Source organism: Pithys albifrons, chromosome 7 (assembly GCF_047495875.1).
Source record: "Pithys albifrons albifrons isolate INPA30051 chromosome 7, PitAlb_v1, whole genome shotgun sequence".
Taxonomy (NCBI): Eukaryota; Metazoa; Chordata; class Aves; order Passeriformes; family Thamnophilidae; genus Pithys; species Pithys albifrons.
In genome coordinates, this window is record NC_092464.1 from 28,907,642 (window position 1) to 28,930,695 (window position 23,054).

The 23,054-nt window shown below is 37.7% G+C and overlaps 1 protein-coding gene across 3 annotated transcripts in view; it reads right to left on the reverse strand.

Annotated features, from left to right (window-relative positions):
* Positions 1 to 923: 923 nt before the first annotated feature.
* Positions 924 to 23,054, reverse strand: part of ETV1 (ETS variant transcription factor 1) — a 66,789-nt gene continuing 44,658 nt past the window's right edge. For all 3 annotated transcript variants that reach the window (XM_071560823.1, XM_071560824.1, XM_071560825.1), the window contains 5 exons: positions 15,340 to 15,408; positions 12,891 to 12,959; positions 9,621 to 9,790; positions 5,858 to 5,959; positions 924 to 3,356 (listed from right to left, as the gene is read on the reverse strand). In XM_071560823.1, the coding sequence (XP_071416924.1) occupies positions 3,135 to 3,356; positions 5,858 to 5,959; positions 9,621 to 9,790; positions 12,891 to 12,959; positions 15,340 to 15,408 (632 nt within the window). In that variant the 3' untranslated portion in view covers positions 924 to 3,134. The remainder of the gene's footprint in view (positions 3,357 to 5,857; positions 5,960 to 9,620; positions 9,791 to 12,890; positions 12,960 to 15,339; positions 15,409 to 23,054) is intronic.

Below are 23,054 nucleotides of genomic sequence, written 5' to 3' on the forward strand. Positions count from 1 at the left end.
ATAGAGAAAAGGCTTAGGCTCTTTGTCATGAAGTCATATTGCTAAAGCAAAACTTTTGCACTGTCCTAAACCTGTAATCTCAACTCTCTCAAATGGACGGAGAGGATCTGCCAAGTCCTTATCTAATTTCATCTCTGTTCAGTTTTCGATGCAAGTGAACTGTCAAGGCAGATGAAACCTGAGCCCTTTCAGCCATACCACTGTCTTGCAGTGATGCCTCCCGACTTTCCTTCACCACAGAATTACCGTGAGCTGCTCAGCTGCTCTAGCCAGCAAGAAGATACACAAGCAAACATGCATAAGCTCTCTCTGTAACAGCTCCTACTAAAGAGGTGAAGCCTGTGTTTTCCTTCCACTTGAGGCACAGCCTGAAAACAAGCTTTTTTTCTGTTTGCTTTTCGTTACACTTTGCAGGAAGGTAATCTAGGCACTGGGAACAGACCCTCCTCTTCCCTTCCAAAAGGATAACCTTACTGCAGGGGCCTCTCCAGTCTACATGTTTAGGAATCCAGTACACAACAATCTTGCCGAAATCAGCTGCCAGATTTATTATTCTACCTGAAAACCTCAAACAAACAAAATAAACAAAAAAAATCCCAACCCCAAACAAACAAAAAACTGGAATAAAAATAGACTTTAAATAAACCTCTTAGGCACATTTTAAAAATGGTTAATCAGTTCAGTGAAAAGACTTTTTTATCTCCTGATGAGAAATTATGTAATGTTGCTTTGACTGCATGTTTTGTTCAGTGAGTCACTACCATATACAGGTATATAAATATATTTCTTCTTAAATATTATATATTTGATGAATTTTTATCTTTTTTTCTCTATTTTTGTCCAACCCCTTTCCCAAATACCCACATCCTGTCACAAGCAAGAGGCGCTCCGTGCTGACATTAAAGAAGCAAAACCAAACCAAGTACTTTTCATCAAAGCATGTTTCATTTGAACCTTATTTCAATGGAAACCACATTTTTTGAACAATATTATCCAACCTTTTCCTCTTCTGTTTAGCTAGTTCTGCAATTTTAGATTTCTTCTTCTTATGGGTTGATCACCAAGTATTTAAGTGCCATTGAGACTTATGGTGACAGAATTACGTGATATATTAAGGCATATATACACTCTCATAAAATATGTTGTCTTATGGATCTGAGTAAATTAAATACCTGCCCAAATGTTTTTTAAGCACCTGTGGTTTATAGTGACCACTGCTTCTTTACTTTTGATTAACTGCATATTAAAATATTCAGAACTTAGGCAGTGTCTTAACTGATAAAGAAGATTAACCCACCACGAAGGATTGGTCTTTTAAATCCATCCATTTTGATGAAAATTATTCTTGTTGGTTTATGATTATGTATTCATTTTTCTCTCACATCTTGGCAATATAAGAAAATTAGGTACTTCATATAACACTTATTTAAATTTCACTGGGCAAAAAAAGAAATCCAGATCTTACCCCCTCTCCCTTCCTTCAAACTACACATTATTGTATTTCAGAAAAGGTGCTCATAAATATTTAAAACTTTTGGGGTTTTGTCAAGGCTTTTTTTGTTTGTTTTACACACAGAATAGCAGGTGTGGCTTTTGTCCAAGATCACCCCTTGCAAAAAATAAAACAATTTGAAAAAACAACAAAACAACAAAAAAACCCTCAAAATTTAAATTCTCTTCCAAGTATATCTGATCACATTTACATTTAGTGTCCAAAACAAATTGATTGGTAACACCAGTGCCAGCACTACAACGTCATACAGCAACTTCATGGTATTCTTTGACAGTTCATCTCCATTCCACCAAAATTACAAAAGGTTCTGCAGAGCTTTCCTTAGCAAGCGGAAGCTTACTAGTCATTTGTGGATGCGCATAAAAGCTGCTTATAGCACAGCTATGGCGTAAGCTATTTTCTAAGCAATAAATGGTTCAAGTCATCTATTTTGTCCTGAAATGCTACCTGTAGTTACAGCATTGCTTATAAATGGTCATAGTAAATTCAGCATCAAAGAGAATATTACAGAAAAAGACAGCAGCAGAAGCATTAGCATTATCTAGTATTTATATATGTTATCAACATAACACAGCAGTAAAAGGTTTAAATGCATATTAATGGGTACCGTGTCTAAAAATTACTAAAGTACCTATTTAGTGTATTGGATATTTTTCTCAAGGAGTGCTTGCTGTGTCTAAACAGCATAATTAGATATGTGACTTAGTACAGTTAATTCCTATTGATTAAATAACTTATTTATGTACCAAAGGAAATGGAAGGATACAAAATGTTTTCTCCCTCCTGCTCATGATCCTGTATTTAATGCTGACATGATCATCAGAAAGCCTACCACGTGTAATTACTACCCTCAAATGGATCTTGAAAAATCTGAGCCATAGCATGAACCATATACGTATAGCAATGTGGCACCAGTTACAGCATGCAGCCTGCAGTCTGAAGTCAGGGATTTTGCTGCTTGGTTACTGTTATGGACAGTCTGTCACTGCACAGGATTCTATTTTGAGGTCACACAAAAAACCAAACCAAACCAAACCAAACAAAAAAACCCCAAACAAACAGAAGAAAAACCCCTTTTGAGATATCTGGTTGTTCTCAGAGGCAAGGTACAAGATCTGCCACTGCAAGCTTCTAAATTAAATGCTGTAGTATATGCTTTGCTTTACTTTTATCACTGCAGAAAGACAATTAAGAATGGCAAGAACCAAATGCCCTGGGCATGCTGTGCTGATATCATCTTCAAGTGGTTATTTTGCACAATGAGAATTAACTGTACTACGGATACCCAGCGAAAATGTACAATATCTTATGCTGATATGAAACAAAACAGACATGATATAGCTTTTGTACTTAAAACCTGTATGTTCCCTTCCCAAACTTAAGTAAAAAGCAAACCCACCCTTTTCCTCCTTTTACACAGAATAACGTTTAAGTTCCAACCCACCCCTTTCCAATAAAGTGCGCTGTCCATGGCAGACCATAGGAGTAATGCAACAGGAAAAGCCCCCTTTAGTGTACTATTTAAAAAACAAACTGAAGTCGATTCAGCTTTCCTCTGGGTCTTGGGAAAGAGGATAAGCTTAAGGGAGAGGGGAAAATATCCCCTTCACTGTCACTGTTGTTAATAGACATAGCCTTCGTTGTAGGGGTGGGTATTGCAGCAGCCACCGTCCTGCATGTAGACCATGCTCTCATCAAAGTGGGACAGAGGCACAGTGTCCTCCTCATTGATGTGGCGCTCCATGTCAGTTTTCAGTAAGGGGCGCTGGTTGTCCGGAAAAGCCATGGAGAAAAGCGCTTCAGGGTCACAAACAAACTTGTAGACGTATCTTTCTCCAGCCACCTTAAGAAAAAAGAAGGGAAAAAAGAAGCAGCGTAAGCCTCATGCTTGCAACTCCAAGTTCAACAGTCTTGTGAAGAACTCATCTTTGTTACACAATTAATAATGTGACAGCAGAACTGGTAAGACAACGATCTAGCAAAAGCAAGAGGGACCTGCCAAAGCAGACTGTGCAGAACGACCTTGATTTTGCCACATGTGACATCCTGTTGGAAGATGGACCATGTATTCTACATCTAAACATTGGTTTGCCATCGCTTCCTGTGCTTAACCACAAATGGAACTGTTCTTACTGGAAAATGTAAACAAATCGTCACTACAGTGGCAAAATAAAATTACACACTTGGTGTTGTGAAGTGAAAAAAAGAATCACATTGTGTGATAGAGATCTGGATTTCACTTTACACAGATTGATTCATACTTACGTACAAAAGCACTCTAGTTATGGTGTATGCTGATTGTACAGGGACAGCGTAAGCAAATACGTAGGCTAATATGTACTTAGCAATTGCTCATGTAAAGCTGGGACATTTAGATTTGCTTATGGAGGGGCAATTTGTCCAGAGATCCTGAAGTTTTCCCTTAATCGGAAAACAGCACCACATGCCAGTGTTTCAACTTCCTAAAAGCTAAGGAATGATAAAAACAACACAGAATTGTTGTCTTATTAAAAAAACCCCAAACAACAAACAGAAGTCAATATAGTGTCCTCTCACACACCTTATTTAAAAAACTGCACTTAAAAACATGAACCATGTTGTATGCTCACAATTTATTAAAATTATTTTAAAATGAAGATCATATTGTCTTGCTTCTTGCAACTCCAGTTACCACGGCACTGAAGTGAGTGAATGAAGATGGCAAAAATGTTGCAAACTTAACAACTCCATTCTTATGGGTGCAAAATAGTTTGAAGTACCTCCTTAAAATTTCAGCTTATTTTTTCTAAAAATAGAATTTTATAGAGGCTACATCTGCAGTAGAATTTTTTATGTCAAATGAATACCAGCAAGTTCGACAGGCTGCATTCAGAAATCAAGCTTTTGCATAACTTGCTATCTTTGCTTAATTTAACACAAAGGAGGGAAAATGTATATACAAACTTTGCAGTAAAGAAACCTGCTACGAATCTACAACCTCCATTAGTTTTTAACATACATAAACTGGCCAGATCGTGATCCCAGGGACAAGCCTCAAACATTGCTACGTCAAAAAAATAAACACACAAGGTAGCTTTCAGTATGTGTGCTAAATATATTTTTGTAGGTAATAAAGTAGTAGCTTCAAATATAGCAAGCTACATGTCAGAAGTACTTGTAAACTTTCCATATCAAATGGATGTGTGTGTTGAGGCAGCATTATCAGCCTTCTGGTATTTCCAACCCCACCTTTTCAACTTGCTTTACTCTGCTCCTTTTTTACGCCTCTCTGCAGCCTTTGAATTGCACTGGCAGCACACTTGCCTATGCAGCTGAGCTGTAACCTGCCATAAGGAACTTCTCTGCTTGAAGCACCAACCTGCAAAACCAAGCATTTCTGCTTCTCCCCAAGACAACCCAGTTTCCAGTCCACTTTACAAAGACTCAAGCTACAGTTACGTGACACACAAAAATGAATGAGGTGCTGGACTACTGAAGAACTGTAAGCCATTACTAGCCAGGATTGTTGTTCAGGTTGAATCCTGGAGAGTGAAAAAGCTGTGCACTGCAACAATCCCATAATCTAAGCAAGAGATCTTGTAAGAGCTCACAAAACCTACTGGAAAAGCTGCCCATTAACCTGAGCTGGCAGGTCTGTTGCCATTCATTGAATTGGCAAATGGTAGGTTTAAACATGTTAATCATCACAGGTCACAAAACTAATGTGAAAAGACATGGAATAAGTATTACAGCACAAGGTGTTCGTTACAATCTTTGATCACACCTGCCAGTTTTGTAGATAAAGCAGACAGGTCTCTCCTATTGATTCCTCAGTCACTCTACAAAGTACAACATAGGAACATTTAAAAATATACATGTAAATCAGTAAGCCCCAATAGAAGAATGGATTGAATACTGTCAGCAAGACCAGCCTGTAATATAAAAATTATTGTTAAATATTTTTTCTAATTCAGTCTATTCAAAATACTAAATTTCAATTTAAAACAGTATTATTACAACACTATTGGTAAAATTATTAAAGTATTTGCTATGTTAATAGGTATAATTTTTCTCCCCTATCTTGCTCTTAACAAGTACCCAAGCACTGGGCAGCTAATTTAGATCTGCAAAAAATTAATCTAACTGTACTCTACTATATGCCTTTCCCAGCTTCCAGAAAGCTCTTTTAGATATCTTTGAATGTTACATCTTAATGCATATGCTGGACCTAATAGGTCAAAAAGTATTTGCTTAAATAGCTGAAAAAGCTACCTAACCCAAGCAGTTAAAAGTACTCCTTCTAAACTGACTTATGGATTAACACGCAAGACTCTGGGGAAATGTAATACATAACTAGTTACTCACCTTTTGCATGATTCCCTTTTCATAATAATAGCGAAGTGATCGGCTAAGTTTATCATAGTTCATAGCTGGCCTATTTTTCTGAATCCCCCAGCGACGTGCCACCTGCCACAAAAATGGAATAGCACTGATTTGTTAAATGCATTCAACAAGCAGATCTTATCATTAGATACTTTATTTGGGGATGCAGGAGGGGGAACCCTGAAGGTGCAACAAATAAAGAGAAAAGGTTGCCATGACCTGAATTTCCCATTGCTACAACAATTTTTAAGCAGACACACATCACCATTAAACTTGAAACAGGCTTATTTGCAAAAGTGATGGAGGGTTAGGGTTTTTTCTTTGCTTTTTAATAAGGAAAAAACAAGGAAAAAATAAAGCCATGCAAAGGTAGGAAAAAAAAAACCATTTAGCAAGTTTCACCAGAAAATTTTCACTAAAGATGAAAACTACCTTTAGTTTGATACTCTGGATAATTGTACTATTCCTGTCTTTTCCTTGCTTAGAAAACTAAGTTATATTAAATACACATGTATATACATGAACACTTAGTTCATGAACTAATACAGACTGTACTTGGAATGACAGTAAAGTTAGGAGATTAGGCAAAAAAAAAAGAATTATCTGAGCAGGCAGACCAATTGTTTTTAAGAACTACATGGTGGCATTAAGAACAGAACAGAAATTTCACAGTTGCAGTTGTATAATTTCCCTTAAAAATAACAATAAAAAGTGAATTGCAAACAACTCATGAAACCATCCCATAGAGAGCAACATGCCTTCTGCTCCAGCTTATGACTTCTACTTGCCTTTCTGCTTCCTGTTTTATTGCTAAAGATAGTTCTGGAGAAAGAGAGCCTTGTTTAAGGAGCTTAATTTCTTCTCTCCACCTGAAATTACAACTGGCTGTTGGTCATATTTAAATTACTGTCTGTAAAATGACTATCATGTCACCAGAAGGAAAAAACAGTCAGAACTGATGAAATCTTTAAAGGACATTTTATAAAAATGTTTGAAAGATGCATGTGCTCTGGAAAAATGAAAGAGTAGCCAAAAGGCTTCTTTGCAGGCTGCTCTATGAAACTTTCCCACAGGTGTCTGGAGCATTTTGAGGCAAGTCATAGGCAACATGCAGCACTGAGATTTGAAGGGGACTAAACAACAGCAAAATCCACGATTTCGATCTCCACCTGGACAGTAAGTTCAGAAATTTCATTGAAATCATTCACCATTCCAGTGGTGCAGCCTTTCAGGCTTATGTAAATTATCGGGGCTCTGCTAACTTCAGCTATGTTTTAGCTGTATCGAAACACACCTCCAATCATGTCAATTTATTCCAGCTGCAAACTTGACCTAAATGCATAACCTTGGTTCACCTATTCATCTTTGTAACACATGCCCACGTCACTCTGTCTATTCCTTCCAAGATTTTTTCTGCATGAATCAGAGTCCTGAATGTCTCCAAAATAACAGGCTTGTAAAATAAATAAACACACAGCAGAGATAACTACAACAAAGGGTTAAGAATATGCTATACTGTGTGGTATTTTGACACTCCTGAACAAGCAAGCTAGGTCCAGAAGTAGTCTTGGTAAGCAACTCTTCCTGTCCCTGAACTGCACAGTCTTTACTTAGTCTTGCTCTCTGGAAGGGATTCACGCTTCTACCCTTCCATCCCACCTTCCTGCTGAAGTTTGCCATCCCTGTGACAAGGTGGCATAAATGGACCTATGCCCAATTCTCAGCCTCCATAGCTCACTGTTACTTACTTTCTGAATGAACTATGGCACTGCAGGAGCTGATACATACTCATTTCTGTTGTCACCCTTTCTACAAGGGTATAAACCTCCAGCAAGGAATGGGACGAAAAGGTCATGTTATTGACATCCTAACCTGCCACAGCAGAACCAAAAAGCTCTTTGATTTCCCTTCAATTTACACTTGGCAAGCAATGGAATTGTGCAACTTCCTATAGGCTAGTCTTATTTTAATCAACAGATTCATGACATTCATATGAAAACAACTTAGGCTCCTTTGTACTCCCTAAGAAACCACATGAATGAGACAAGTTTCAAGTATCCTGCCTCCTCCAGATCTTGGATGCCACACTGTTCATAAACAGAGCAACTTCTACATAGCCCAACAAGCAGATGATCTGTTTAACATAAATTAGAATACCTTTGGGGAATTGCACAATAAGGAAACACTAGGGTTTGGTTTTGCTACTTGTCTTTTCTTAGCTAATAAAATCTATAAAGTTTTTGCACCATCTGCTGGAAACCATTTCTCAATAAAATTCTTCAAGCTTGAAAAAATTTGGACACATCTTAAAGACAAGAAAAAATACAGAGGGTAAATACAGAGACTGGGGATGGGAGGGAAATTAGAAACCTTATTCATACAAAGCAAAGTCTTTCCAAAGACTTTGTTCTGGGACAGGTCCCACAACTAAGAAATTCATGTAGCCTGCTAAGGCTGCTGACTTGCAAGTTTCAGAATCAAATCAACCAAGACTGTTGTGAGGTCAAATCCTCAGATGCACAATGCCAGGATCTGCCTTGGTGACTATCACTAGTGTGGGGATGCTCAGACACACTAGAGCCAGCATGGGGTCCTTGCAGCAACCTGCTCCTCAGCCAGACCAGGTCACGAAGGAAAGGGACATCAGTCTTGTGGGGGGACATCCATCCCCAAGTACTCTATCATCCCCACAGATCTGCTAGCAATGTAACCAAAATGCAAGAAAGCTTTCAGATTGCTTATACCAGCAGATGGATGGTAAACAGCAGAAACAGCTGGTGGAATGTAGAAGCAGCCATCCACCCTCGATCATTCCTACTCTGCTCTCATGTCAGAAAATTTGCTATGGTCTCTCCCCTATATACCAAACCCTATTCAAGAGGCAAAAAAGTAAAGCAGAATGATACTGTTTTTTGACAACCCTAATTAAATCCTTCACATCAATTTTGCAGTAAAATTCATATATACCTGCTCTTCCAAGTTTATGTGACTGTTTAGAATGCAGGATAGGTTACATAATGTTACGTAGTCCAAAACTTTTCATGTAATAAACACATTCAATTTATTCCTTTTTATCACACAAGTGAACTAACTCATGCTTCAGTAATTGTTCATGAATACAAGTAATTTTACCTATTCTATAAGTCCTTCATGGTTCAGGAAAGCTGTGCATGTGCATGAATGTTTACAAGCCCAGGATCGAAGTATGCACTAAACAATCTACTGACACAGATAAGCAGGAAGATTCTGGAGAAAACCATAAAGAGAAGGAAGTTTATATAATTTTGGTGGGATTTTATTGCCAAACAATCTTAACCTCCTCCTTTGGCACCTGTCAGGCTTGGGGTACTTCACACTACAGCCTAAAAGCTCCAAGTTCCCACATCTTCACACTGAAGAATATTTGGTGTTCAAAAACTATTAAGTGATAAGTTTTCAAAGGATTTTGGAACACAGCTGTACCCATAAAGTGGTTCTAAAAAATTTGGGACTCACAACTAATGTGAAGTATTTTTTAACTCTAGTGTTGCAATACTTTTATTAATTTGTGGGACTAGGAGTCAAGCCTATGCTTAACCACATCTGTCCGAGCTGAAGCACTTCCCTTGCCATTCCTTTCTGTCACCCTTCTAAAGTGCTACTGAAACAAAATACTGAAGGAAAATAAGGCCTAAGTCCATAGGAACAAAATTAAATTTGCAGGATGGTGCAGTGGATGAGAGGGCATGCTGTCTGTCTAACCCACCTCCTCTGGCTCAATCAGCTTGAATTCCATGCCTCGGCCAGTCCACGCTATGAAATGCGAGTTTGATGGGTCATCAAGAAGAGCTACCAAGAACTGCCACAGCTGAAGTGAGCCTCGCCGTTGGTATGTGGGTCCTTCACGGTACATGCCTGGCTCCTGTTTGACATCACCTGCACAGAACAACAGCGTTAGAGGAGCATTGCGCAAAAAGCATCATTGCTTGGTTTGCCAGATAAACTAGCAAAGCCGTCATTAGGGTTAATAAAACAGAGGGAAGAATCCACCACCCACAAATGCAGCATTTCCCTGTTTGTTGGCAGCTTACAGTAACATACTAATATACTCAAAAGCACCTATATTCATTCATGAATGTAGGAAGCACATACATTCATTTACTAAGCCTCTTCCCATGTACTTTTGCTACATGTAAATCTTGCTTACGAACCATTTTGTAGTATCCCCTGTCATAAAGAGCATAAACTACCTTTGAAGCAACTCTCATATGTGAAGAACAGTGTTTGTGTGCTATACTTTGCAGAGGCCCCAGTTTTAGTAATGTAAGGTATGCTTCATAACGCTGCAAAACCCTATTGTGTGAAACTTCTTTTGCATGCAAATGATTTCAAGGAAAATTTGACAAAGTACTTGACTTGGACTTAAACAGCATATGCTTTATGTAAAGGCATGTAAATCCTGCACAGTTCCTCTGTGGCATACTAAACTTGCATATAAGAACAAATTACTTTAACTGATATCTACATATTAAATTAGTACTCCCTCAAAAAGCAGTAAGCTATTTTTTCTAAATTCTAAGTCCAGAGGAAAATTTCAAAAACCAACAGTAACATTCTACTAGCTGTTCCAAAAACTGTCAATGAAAAAACCATCCTGCTACATCTATACTGTCTTGTTTTTAAATCATATTCACACTAACCAACTCATGCAAACAACAACAGTGGAAAAGTCTAATACTGAAGCAGACTATTTTTTTCTCCACACAATGACTGCAATCCTTGATATACTGGTAAAATTCCTTATTTCAACTACCAGAACAGTATTACTCTCCAATAAACAGTGTGACCCATTTACCACAGAAAGCCAGGAATTTACATTTGACCACAACATTAGGATGCTCTGATGGCCATTACAGAATGGCGCCGTGTAGCGAAAGGCAGAATAATAATATTCAAAATGGAGCACTTCCTTTTGTAATACGGGAAGAAAATTGAGTAAATAGTTGTGGAAAACAAATAAATCAACACAAGGCTTTTTGGTTTATGTGAGGTTCCAAGTTCCAGCCTTGAAAGTCCTTCTTTTTCAAGGACATGTTTTTTTTCTTTTAATGACAGCTGAGCAATGCATGAACAGCAAGTGCAGTATTACAGAGGATCAGATTCTTTGCCTGTGCCAATCTCTGATTTCAAACGAAGCAGCTGAGAATCTACTTCTCAAACATCAAGGCTAGTCCTGGACTTATCCAACTTTTGCTTTACTGGCCAGAATATGATGACACATCTGCTATTTTTTTCCTCAAAAGCCATCGCACTACAAGTATAAACACACATATTTGCATCATGACATCAATCTTGTAGAGTACAAGGTGTTCTCTCACTTGACAGTCATAGAAACTAGGAGCAAACTGCTTGCTTTGCAAGCGCACAAATATTTCCCAACATTCATTTCTTTTACTTTATTTGTATTTCTTTTTTATTCTCATTCCTCTCCCTGTACAAAAGCCAGACAAACAAAAAGAATATTCAAGGAAGACATAGATAAATGCTACTTCCACAGAGTTTTAACAAGTAATACAGGGTCTGATCCCCATTCCCATAAATGTAAATACAAGTTTGCCAGTGGTACTCGAAACAGATCAGACCCACAATTGCTTCTGGGGACAGAAAAGTCCCTCATACAATGTGCTTTTAAAGAAAACAAACAAACAACACCCGCAAAAAAAAAAAAGGGAAAAAAAACCCAAAACAACAACAAAAAAAGCCCAAGCTCACATTACAAACCCAGGATATAAAGTAGACTTTCAATAAATCATCCTTTCAGTGAATGTGTCGATGCAGTGACAACGCAATACTGGCTTGAGCAATTTTCAGTTAGGCCTAATATTGTTTAAAAGTATCTATTTCTTACTAACCCCACAATACATATGATACTATGTTTGAAGAATGTGTAATTTTTTGGGTTACTTTCATTTCAGAGTCTAAGTCTTCAGCAAACACAAATCCTGCTAGACATGCAACTGTTTTCGCAATCCATAAGTGATTCTCAGAGGAAAACAAACAAAATAAAGCAGAAGAAAAATGTCGATTCTCCAGCTCTACTTCTAGCTAAGGTCAGAGAGTTGTTCACAAGTTTATCAGGAAGTACCTAATGTTTTCCTGCTGAAATAAATAGTAAAATAAAAAAATAGTAAAATAAATAAATACACTAACACAAAAGCTATAACAACACTACAGTAACATACATACACTAACATAAAGCCACTTCAGCAAATTTATGTAACTGGCCTCCAAATTACTTCCCAAAGTTGCAGACTAAGAGTCATTGGCAAGAAATACTGTGTCCATCTACTTTGCTTATAATCAAATAAATCTGAAATCAACTGAGTTACATCAGGAAACTGATTTTACATCAGAGTAACTGAGGATAATTTGGACCAATTCATTGTAATTGACCTCAGAATTACTCTTAAAAAAAATCTGTTATAATTGGTAGTGTTGTAAAAGAGCATTGATTTGTTATCAATCCCACTGAGAAATAAACCACTAGCACATTTAACCTAATGCAAATACATTGACACAAACACAAAAATGCCCTATACATTCACTCCCCGCTATTCATCACTCCATAGACAGCAAGACAAGAGGCTTAATCCTCAGTAAAACCAAAGTTGCTCCTTTCTCCATCGTTTTGGTAATTATAAGAGCTTTCACCAAATCTCAAACAACAAGTGCAATATGATCATCAGTGCAATAAAAATCCTCCTCTTACTTTTTTAACAGTACAAGAACTGAGCTCCTCTACCACAACTCTGGATACAGCATCTTTTGCTGGCAAAAGTCAAATGACATCCTGTTGAAGAGGAGACTTTGGTTTCAAGAGACAAAGGTCAGCTTTGGTTTGGCACACAGTAAATGGTGTGTTAAGGAATCCTAAACTGGAACATTACTGGGCTTTTTTGATCAGCAACAGAGAAAAGTCCCTCACCTCTTTCTTTTTCATCTCCCTACACATGAAAAAGAGTTAAGTCATACATACCGTCAAACTTCTCTGGAACAACACAAGTGTCATCATAGAACTGCCTAGGTCCCTTTTCAAACATACAGCCTGTAAATTAAAAAGAGAGAGGTGTTTATATAAAAGATGCATGGAGAAAGAAGGGATCATAGGCTTAATGCCAGAGGGAACACTAAGTCATACAGGAATCAGATTATCCCACCTCCTTTACACACCGCCCAATCACAGTATTTTGTCCTCAGTACAGGGATGTTTAATTAATGTGTGCATTCCCAAAAGACTGTTAATGTCCACCTGCAAAAATGAAAACACACCCATTTTTCCTCTATGATTTGTTCTGAAATGTTTCTCTCATTTCCTGTTTGAAGTAGTATTGCTTTGACTTTTAACCATTAGTTCCTGCAGGTCTTCAACCTGTGACACTAAAGTACTACTTGATATTTCCTCCCTGCACTCACAGAAGTCACTACCACACACAGGCCTTGATGTTCCTTCCAATTAAGGTAATTTTGTAATTTTTTTTTTTCATTAAAAGGCACTTTACTTTCTGTGACCCAGCAGCTTTCTAGAACTCTTCTGTACACATTACTACTATTCCCTATTATGTTTATGTTTTGCTTAACCAGAACTGTATTGCATACCCGTACTGGCCTCAAGGGTGCTACTTAGTGAGTCAAAACATCTCCTCCTCTCCTGCCACCCTCTGACTCTCCCTTTGACTGTGTAGGTATTACAGAAGGATTTTTTGCCATAAGGTTGAACGAAGTGTTCGGTTGGGCTGGTTTACCACTGTGAAGTGGAGAAGGAGGAGGTCCATTTCAAAATCATTTTTTCTAATATACTGCTTCTCGGTTCCACAGGTCTGGTCTACATTCACATATTAAAAAAACATTTTGTTTAATGTGCCCAGATAACTAAACAATTCAAAATGCTTTGTGTGACTGCCCTGTCCTGCCAGTTTCTTACCACTCTTTGTGCTATAAAGTTATCTATTAACTTTGTTCCATGTCTTTACTGAAAATGTTGAATAGCAACACTTCTGATATCAATTCCTATAGAATTATAATAGAAACAATCCATTCAGAGATGATTGCTCAGTGACAGCCACTTTTAGATCTGTCAGTTGGCCAGGTCTTAATGTATTTAATGTGTACTTTATTGATATTGCTTTGCACTAACTTCTTAATCAGAATGTAATGCAGAGGCAAATTGAATGCCATAAAAAGTCTAACTATAAGATACAAGCATCTTTATCAATCAAACTTTTAATCTCAGCAAAGAATAGAATCAGATTTGACATGACCTTTATTCCATAAAATCATGTTGACTAATTTCCAAATGCAGAAAACAAATATTTAGCAGACATCACTGATTTTTCTATGTCATTCATTTTGCCACCTCCAACCTCTTAAAAGTGCATAACACAGCTAAGACTGGGTTTCCCCTATCTGTGCTGTGATTCAAACAGAAAATGGGTTGCCATTAGCCCTGTAGTGTGTGGATTTTTCCCTGATGTCTTTCACCTCCCTTATCAAGCTTCCATACGTCATATAATTTCAAATACCAAGACTTAGAAATTTCCATCTCCTGTTTCACCTTTCATGCTAAACACTATCTTCTGGGTTTTTTTCCTGTCTTTATCTGACCCCAGAAGCAGCAGGGCTTTTAGTCAGGTGAGTTATCTTTCCAGTTGTGTCTTTTCACTAGTGAATGAAGTCTTACTAGAAGACTTTGATTCACACATCTATCTGGATTCTCATCAATCTCAAAACCAATTTTCTCATGTTTGTGAAATTTGCCTCTTGGAAGAAAATCAAATCCTTAAAAAAACAAGCAAAAAATAATATATTGACAAGATAGACAGACCAAAACAAGACAGTGGAAGTTATAACTTCTCTTTCACTAGTCTTAGTTCTATTTGCCTTCTTACTTTTAATACATATAAAGTTCTTGAACTCAGAATTATTAATTTTTACAATTACCTAAGCTCTGCCCTACTGAAATTGCTGGGAGTTTTGGTACTGATCTCAACTTTAGGCTTAAGATGCAACAAAACATTGCAAAAATAGTAACAAAAGAAAAAAACCTTCACTGAATTTAAAGTATAAAATGGATTACTTAAGACGGTTAACTGAGCCTGTCATAATACCAGGAGTCTGGAAAATATCACTTCAGCAAAATGGCTGAAATGGAAATTTTTAAGAGTCTCTCTCTTTCAACTGCTAGAGACCTTAAAAAAAAAGCAGAATGAGCTAAGTTCATAATATGATTGCTTCTATTCTGATCAAGCCATGGCATTGAGAGAACCTACAAAAAATTCAGTGCATCAGAAACTCAATACTGGAAAGGGAAAGAAAGATGACTTGAGTCTTCCCAGCAGCAGAATTATAGCAGTGAACCCCAAATCCCTCCAGGCTTATTTTTTACATTTCTGTCATTAAAAAAAAATGATACATAATAGAAAACTTAACTTCTGTTCTGTTTGGGTGAGCCAGGAAGCCTTCTTGCCTCATGTAAATGGAATGGCAGCTAGGCACTTCTGAAAGGAGAAGACGACAATGCAAGTCAAAAGACTGTCTGGAACTAAAAGCGTGCAGGTTATCAGTGAGACAGGCTACAGGCAGAAGAGCAAAGAAAAGGATGCAAGTCACAGTGAGAAGGAACCTGTCAACAAACAGTCAGCACTTCAGAACAGCATGAACAAGGCATGGCGAAGGAGAAAATCATGATATGAGGATTCCAGATCTAACATAGGCACTTGAACTCAAACCCTTTTTCAATAAACTTGCTAAAAGCTGACTCCCACAGTAATTACACTTTAGACCATTCATGGACGAAAAAATCCACACCACAGACCGTATTTTAAACCCTGCGCTAATTCAACCCCACATTTTTAATCAATTACACTGAAAGGCCTGCCAATTACACTTGAGACTTATAAACTCAACCTTACACAAGGAATGTCAAAGTGAACTCACAATAGGATATTGCTTTTTAGACCCTACTAAAGGTTTTTAAGGGTTAATGAAATTTTCCCAGATCACTATTTTATCTACACATTTAGATGTATCTATGACACAGGGTCCACTTGCACATCCTTAAACAAAAATGACAACTTTCCCAAAAAAATTACTATGCATATTCTAAGTAGTACCGATATTTATTTGCTATTCGCCACCTCTACTCAAATCTGCAATAATGAGAACAAGCCAAGAGAACTAATGAAAATGGTGTTCTTTAAACGTCTTTCTTTTTCTTCCCCAAGCCTTGCACTGTCCCCAAGAAGCCGCATGGGCTTGCCAACAGAAATACACTATAAATGTTTGCCCTTCTAGACCATGTTTAACCCAATTCTTGCATATCAGAAGTCTTGCTTAACCAAGTCTATTTGATCTAGTGATAAACTCCTACCCTAAGCTATGCAATCTGTTACCAGTAACTTGTAATTCTTTTAGAGATGCAAACAAAAGGTCGAAAGAGCAGACATTATTTTTCCAACACCGCCTACAGACTCTTTCAGACTGTGATTCCAAATTTCACTGTTCACTGACTAGTGATGAGTATCAAAGATCTGGCAGGATAAGAAAATGAGGTTTTACACTGACTTCACAAAACAAGTAAAACACAGGGCAGCAATAATAAATTTCCTCTAACAGTCCACCGTCTCTCTTGCACATCTGTGCCGAACTCCTCATTACCTCCTCTGTCGATGAAACACTGAGTGCCTGCCTTCTCAGGCTTTGACAATCTCCAATGCCTCAGGCAGCTATACTGAGCAACCACAGGAATCGGTGACTCAGTGATCACCCAAGTCAAGTATAACTCTACAGACTAGAAGTCAAGGCTATAAGCAGTGGTTCACCTGCAAGGAATCATTCATGTTACCAAGTAGATTGAATTTTAAGGAGAATGGAAAAATCTACGCAAAATAGAGGAAGTTGTAGAACTGAAACAGATGCTATTTTCTATTTTAGGTAAAAAATTTCTAGTATTGGCAGCAAAGCCCTTTTTGACTCATGAACTCCACTCTTGCAAAGCGATACAGCAGAGTATATAGAATAAAAATTATGCACGCGTTCAAGAAGTTGTCATCTTAGCCAATTAGAGGTTTCATCTCTCATGCTTTAAGTCAAGTATAATTAACATCTGGAGTCTCTTTAAGGCAAGCATTGTTTGTACCAGCACTACTTAATCTTCTGGTTAGCTTGTGCTTAAACAGTCCACAGAGGACCGAAAAATACAGCAAGGAAGAGTTTATTTCTCGTAAAGTAACTAGAGTCTTGTTATCCTAAAGTGCTATCAGTTAATTTATGACTATCAGAGTGGGTCAGACTCTAATCAAATTGTAGAAACATTTCCAAAGTGATTATTCAATCAAATGACTAACATGGTTAATTAGGAGCCATAAACATTGCTCTGAAGTTCATCAAAGTAATGACTTGCCCAGAAAAATTACTGCTAATTAAATTGCCTGCTGCTTTCATTTCTACCTTATCTAATAAAAAGTCCAACCAATGAAATTTAGTATTACAGTTTAAAATTGTACTAAATGCTTGACTAAAACCCAGAAGTATTTTTACAAGCTAAGCGGAGCTACTTCAAAAGAAAACATTTTAGTGCAGAAATTACAGAGCAATTATATGTTTTCTTCTCCTTACGCCATTGTTTCAAGACAACAAATAAGACAAAATCAGGCATGAAATACTTCCAAGGCAAGATCCAAGTGTTTGAGGTGACTGATTTAGGACCTTTTACCAATTTTCAGTCCTTGAAGAAAAAAGTACCTGGATTTACGACACACAACAAGGTCATTTCAGACTGTTAATGAAGTAATTCACATTGTAAGGTTGCATCAGCTCAAGAATAGCAGAATCCCTTCAAAAAAAGCCAACCCAAAACTAACTAAAAATAGGGAAAGGTACAAAAATGATAGATCTATTATTATTAATTTGAGTACTTAGAGGTCCTTCATTGCTCCTCTTATTAACAGAAACTTAGCAGTCAACTTAAAACAATGAATATACCATGAAGCCATTTTTTCCCTATAGATGCTGTTTTAAAATTACATGTAATCTAAACACTGCAAAAATTCCTTCTCATCTGGGACTCTCACAGAGAAAAACACTGGAAATAAGCTCTGCTGTGCCTGCATCAAAATACATCTAAACAGAAAGAGTCTGAACAGACTTTGTCAGGACAAAAAAAAATCTGCTATTGAATTAAGCAGCCACAGGTTCTAAGTTTCATTATCAAGTAAGACACTTGAGTGGTCCCTTGATAAGGTAGTATTTCATATTAATTGTGTCAGAATTTAAAAGGCTTCGTTGTCTCAGCCCTGTATAACTCAAAGCAGGTAAGGAACCCTTAAATTCTCTTTTCTGATTGTTTTTCACAGATAAGGACCAGATTTCAGACCCACAGTCTCACCTAGTACAGAAAAAAACAGAATTTCAGCCTGTGTCTTAGCCAGGCTAGACACAGGGAAGATGGAGCTTCTGCAAGCAAAGGAATGAAGTAACTGACTGTCTTCTACAGGATGACGTGACTTCTGAATGAAGCAGAGCAAAGCAGGAACTGAAACCTGAACCAGGATTTATTCTTCAGCCATTCCTGTTTCTGACCTTACACAGCCTTCCTAACTGAAAGACAGGCTGTTATGTAACACTAACTATGAAATACTTTTTAGTTCTCTTTTATCAACATCACCTGAAGATTTAGAGGCCCAGGGCACCATGCACGTGCATGTGATAAAGCACAGTGTGATGCAGCAGTATTGCATTACATACATGTGCAGAAGGAGAAATACAGAGATGGAGGCTTGGAAAGCATGTGCCATCTGAAACAGGGTGGATGAAGTTATTACCTGCCTGGTCTCACTCTCCATGTGACAGCTCAGGTAAACACTATGGTGCACTGGTGAGCTGCTGCCTTAGGGAGCTTGTTGACAAGTCACTCCAGTTCACCAAACACCACAATTCATATGTGAAACATGCCTGCTTCCTTGCAGGATTAGAACAAAGTGATGACACTAAAACTGTAACCATCTTAGTGTTTTCCTGCCTATTTTTCCCATTTATACTTTATTACCAATTAAGTTATATTAAAAGCAATTCCCAGTAGAAACTTCCCAAAGGAGCTGTTCCCTAAAACTCAAGTGTTTCCACTGGCAGTCCTGCAATTTAACTTACACCTCGTCCCTCTTGTTTTGTTTTTTTAATCTGAAAAGTAATTATGTGAATTTTGCCTCCTATTTCAGCAATTTAGAGTTTGTATATCTATACAGATAGACTTAAATGTGTCACTTGTGTTCCCACAGACAAGAAATGCAACACATGCAGATTCTTTCTCTTTGTGCTGTTGGGTATAGAAGGGCAACCGCAAGCCCCTCAGGCAGCTGGGAGTAACCTGCCTCCCAGGTGTCACTCACACATGTCAACCTGACCCTGTGATACACATGCTGCGACACTCCAGACAACCCTTCGCTGTCTTACAGAGCTTCACAAAGTGCTTACTTGAGCAATACAAGCACTTCTCTGGTACGTAGAGAGGTAGTTTGTACAGTGGGAGAGATTTTTACCAAGTGCAGAGAGGAAAGTAGCCTTTTAAAAATAAAGTGTTCAAGCTAGAACACATCATACTTTTGGCATCAGACTTCAAACATCACAATCCCACTGCAAATAACTTTTCTGTTCGTGGATTTCCAAGAGCACTGACAAACTGTTTACAAAGGAGTGCTTCATCCACCACTGAAACACATTTAGCCTCCTGGTGGAAAGCAGCTGTTTCCCCCATCACTGAGAAGCTCTAACTAGCTCTAGGGTGAAAAGTAATACTGAAATCACCAGAAAACAGGACCTTTTTAGGTAAGAAAGGCAATTTCTCAAGTGCATCAATTGGTTAAGGCAGCACCAGGCATCACTAAGAAAAATACATGATATGGATCTTGCAGGGAGAAGTACCAAATCATTCTTTTGGATCATGAAAATTGTAATTTTTTAAACTGGCAGAACACATTTAGATTGAAACTCAAATGACTCCCCAAAAGGAGGCATGTAGGTAAAATTACTGGAACTAATTACAATCTCCTTATATAAGAATTGCTTGAATGTATTTTACCACTCAAATGCTGATAGATCAAGTTTTAATTCAAGCACTTTTAAAAGCACTATCCCCTCAGAAGCTACGTAATGACAGATTCCTACGAATTAGTAAATCGGTAAAATCCTGGCAATACACAAGTCAGTATTCTTTTTTCCGTAGCAGGTTCAGCATGCAAAATTAAGCAATCTTTTCCAAAATTATTATGTAATTTAAAAACATTCAGAATGGAAGGTTATTCACCATTTTCTCTGTCATAAGCCTTTGCACCAGCTATTGGGGGGAAAAAAACCCTACAAGTATGTGCACTCATAGACATACACTTCCTTCTAAAAAATAGCTACCTAAACTTTGTTAAGTGAATTTCTTATACCTCCCTTGACAAAAAATCTGTATCAGAGAATCAGATTTGGTTCCATCAGGTCATGTCTAAGTGTAATTAGTATAAACATACAGAAAAAAACCCTTATGCAAACAGCTTCCTTTCCACAACTTCGGGTTTTAGATCTAAAAACATCTAATGCATTTTGTGAGACCAGATGTCAACAGCCTGTCTAGGCGATGTGTAACTTTTTATACAGCAGAACAGGAAAACAAAGGCTCATACATTCAGCTCTCAATTGAAATTCCACATGGAGCTGATCTTTTGAGCATACTTTAAAATCATGTATTTGCTTTTATTAACCTCAGTAACTGAAAAATGTATCTTCAACATCACTCTCCTTTGAATTCAACAAAAGACAGCAGTACTTTCTCTCCCCCTCGCTCCTTTTGTTGGTAATCTTACTGCAAAAATGTCTGTGTTGCTTTTTCTCCCCCACCCCACCCCACCCCCTGCCTGTAAAATCGAAGTTGGACAAACACTGCACGGCTGAAGTGACATATTTGAATGGAATTCAGACCAACCAGTTCCTGTTTATGTTTCTGATTTGAGAAAGTAGCCTTCTCATTCACTATACATTAGAAACACACCAAGGCCATAAATGGTGTCAGGTTGCAGGCAGGCAGGGCCAAGCAGCATTAATCATTACTTTAAGGCAACTGGCAAAAGCAGCAGCTGAGGGAACACTACACCCTTCAGCTCCGCATAAATGGACATTCCAGGGTTTGGCGTGTGTGGGTTGGCTTTTCTTTTTTTTTTCCCTTCAGCATCCATTTTATGAATGAAACTTCAGGCTGCACAGAGTCCATTCATATAAAAGCTGTACTCACAGGGCTCAGTCTCTTGGGATCAATCGGTCTTGGACAAGGCTGATATGATTGGTTTAGGGCAGGCTTCAGCCTTCCATTACTGATTTAAAATGCAGCCTGTGTCCATTTGACCTGTGTTAATGCACAAAGAGTAAATCCAGACTGTGCTCTCAATCCTCAAATCAAATCATTAGCCAGTGCCACTTACTGTAACTGTAGATTTACAGGATATTTATCCATCTCTTTGAAAAACAGGCACTGCAGGACAATTTTTCAGATCGTATTGTCTGCTTTGAAAGTAAAAATATATGTATGGTCTCCTGAATATATATAGTCACATTAACTTGGTATTCAGGTTTTCCTTTTTTCATGAAGATAACAATACAAAATTAATTCCATTCTAACTACAGATTTATTTCAGACAGAATTAGTGAATAGAGGAAATCAGTTAAATTGGAAGCAAGTGAAAAGTTAAAATTCTGCCTTTCATAGCAATCTTCCAGGTTTCCCAAGTTTCTCCCTCAGATGCTCTTATTGTCTACTGTCCTACCGTTTAACAGTGGATGTGTGTTTGTGTTTTAAGAACAAGTGCGAAGTGCAGTGCAATTTAACTGCTGAACAAAATCCATACTCATTCACTGAAGTAACACAGCAAAGGCAAGCTCCCAAAACATTGTACTGTACTGTAAACCATGGGGAAAACTGCAAAACCAAAAATGAGGAGGAGAGACTTCTTAAACCTACTAACTCAAGAGCAAAGTCCGATCCCTTCTCCCCTCCTGCTTTTACACCATCCGAATTTTCATTCAGAACAATTCTACCTCGGTCTAAAAGAATTTTTAAGGCCATAAGGAGATGCAGTTTTCAGATATGTATAGTGAAGCACTATTTCCAAGAAAAGGATGGAGTCACTTCTGTTTCACAAAGCATTTTGTAAAACTGTGTTCAAAAATATTGCAAATAGTTGCAGCCTGACACAAAACAAAGGAAAAAAAAGGCAAAAGAAAGGAAACCTAGAGAGAATATGAGGAAAAGATTATGCAGTTGGATGATTTATGAAGCAAGATCCAAGATCTCCATGAGTCACACTGACAGCATCCACACAAACCATCTACAGAGATTTAGAGGTAGTACATTAATACCAAGAAATTGTTTACGACGAGGTGTAGGTACGAGAATGGAACTGATCAAAGAGAAAACTAAGGCTTATGATCAAGAAACATTTCTTCACTGTGAAGTCTATTTGTCTGTGAAATAATCTCCCAGGGGAAAAACTGGAGTAATAATAACCATTCTCACAGCACTTTACGTTTTCAGAGCACTATACAAAAATTAACCGGTATAATCAAAGTCAGTAGTAGAAGCACCATAAGTTGTATCACTTTAAATGCTGCACTGGTCAATGCACCAGAGAGTATCCTGAAGAAAGCAAACATGCACTTACTCTGACAGCTAAGATTTTCCTTTTCTCTACATACTAGCATCTCCAAATGTCTAAAATTTGCCTTCAGAAGAACAATATCCAATTGCTGTTTAAAAAAGAAATGGGGGGAAAAAAGTAATCAGCACATAAATATTCTTTGAAGAAATAATTTTTTTGCCTTGAAATTTTAATTCAACACTTTCCCTTGTGCTGTTCTGCAAACTCCTAAAATTAAGAACATGTAAGCTGATGCCTAGGAAAGAGTATGCTACTACGGACCTTTTTCCACATGATTATGCATTGACTTGCTGTTTAAAAAACACCACATCAGGTATGTGAAAGGACTCATGCATTTTATTCTGTTCCTGGTCATTAGGTAAATCCACATTTATAACATGGATGGCAGAATACTAACACCATTCCACATAAGAGCAAACCTAGGAGGTTAATAAGTGTCATAATTAACAACTTCC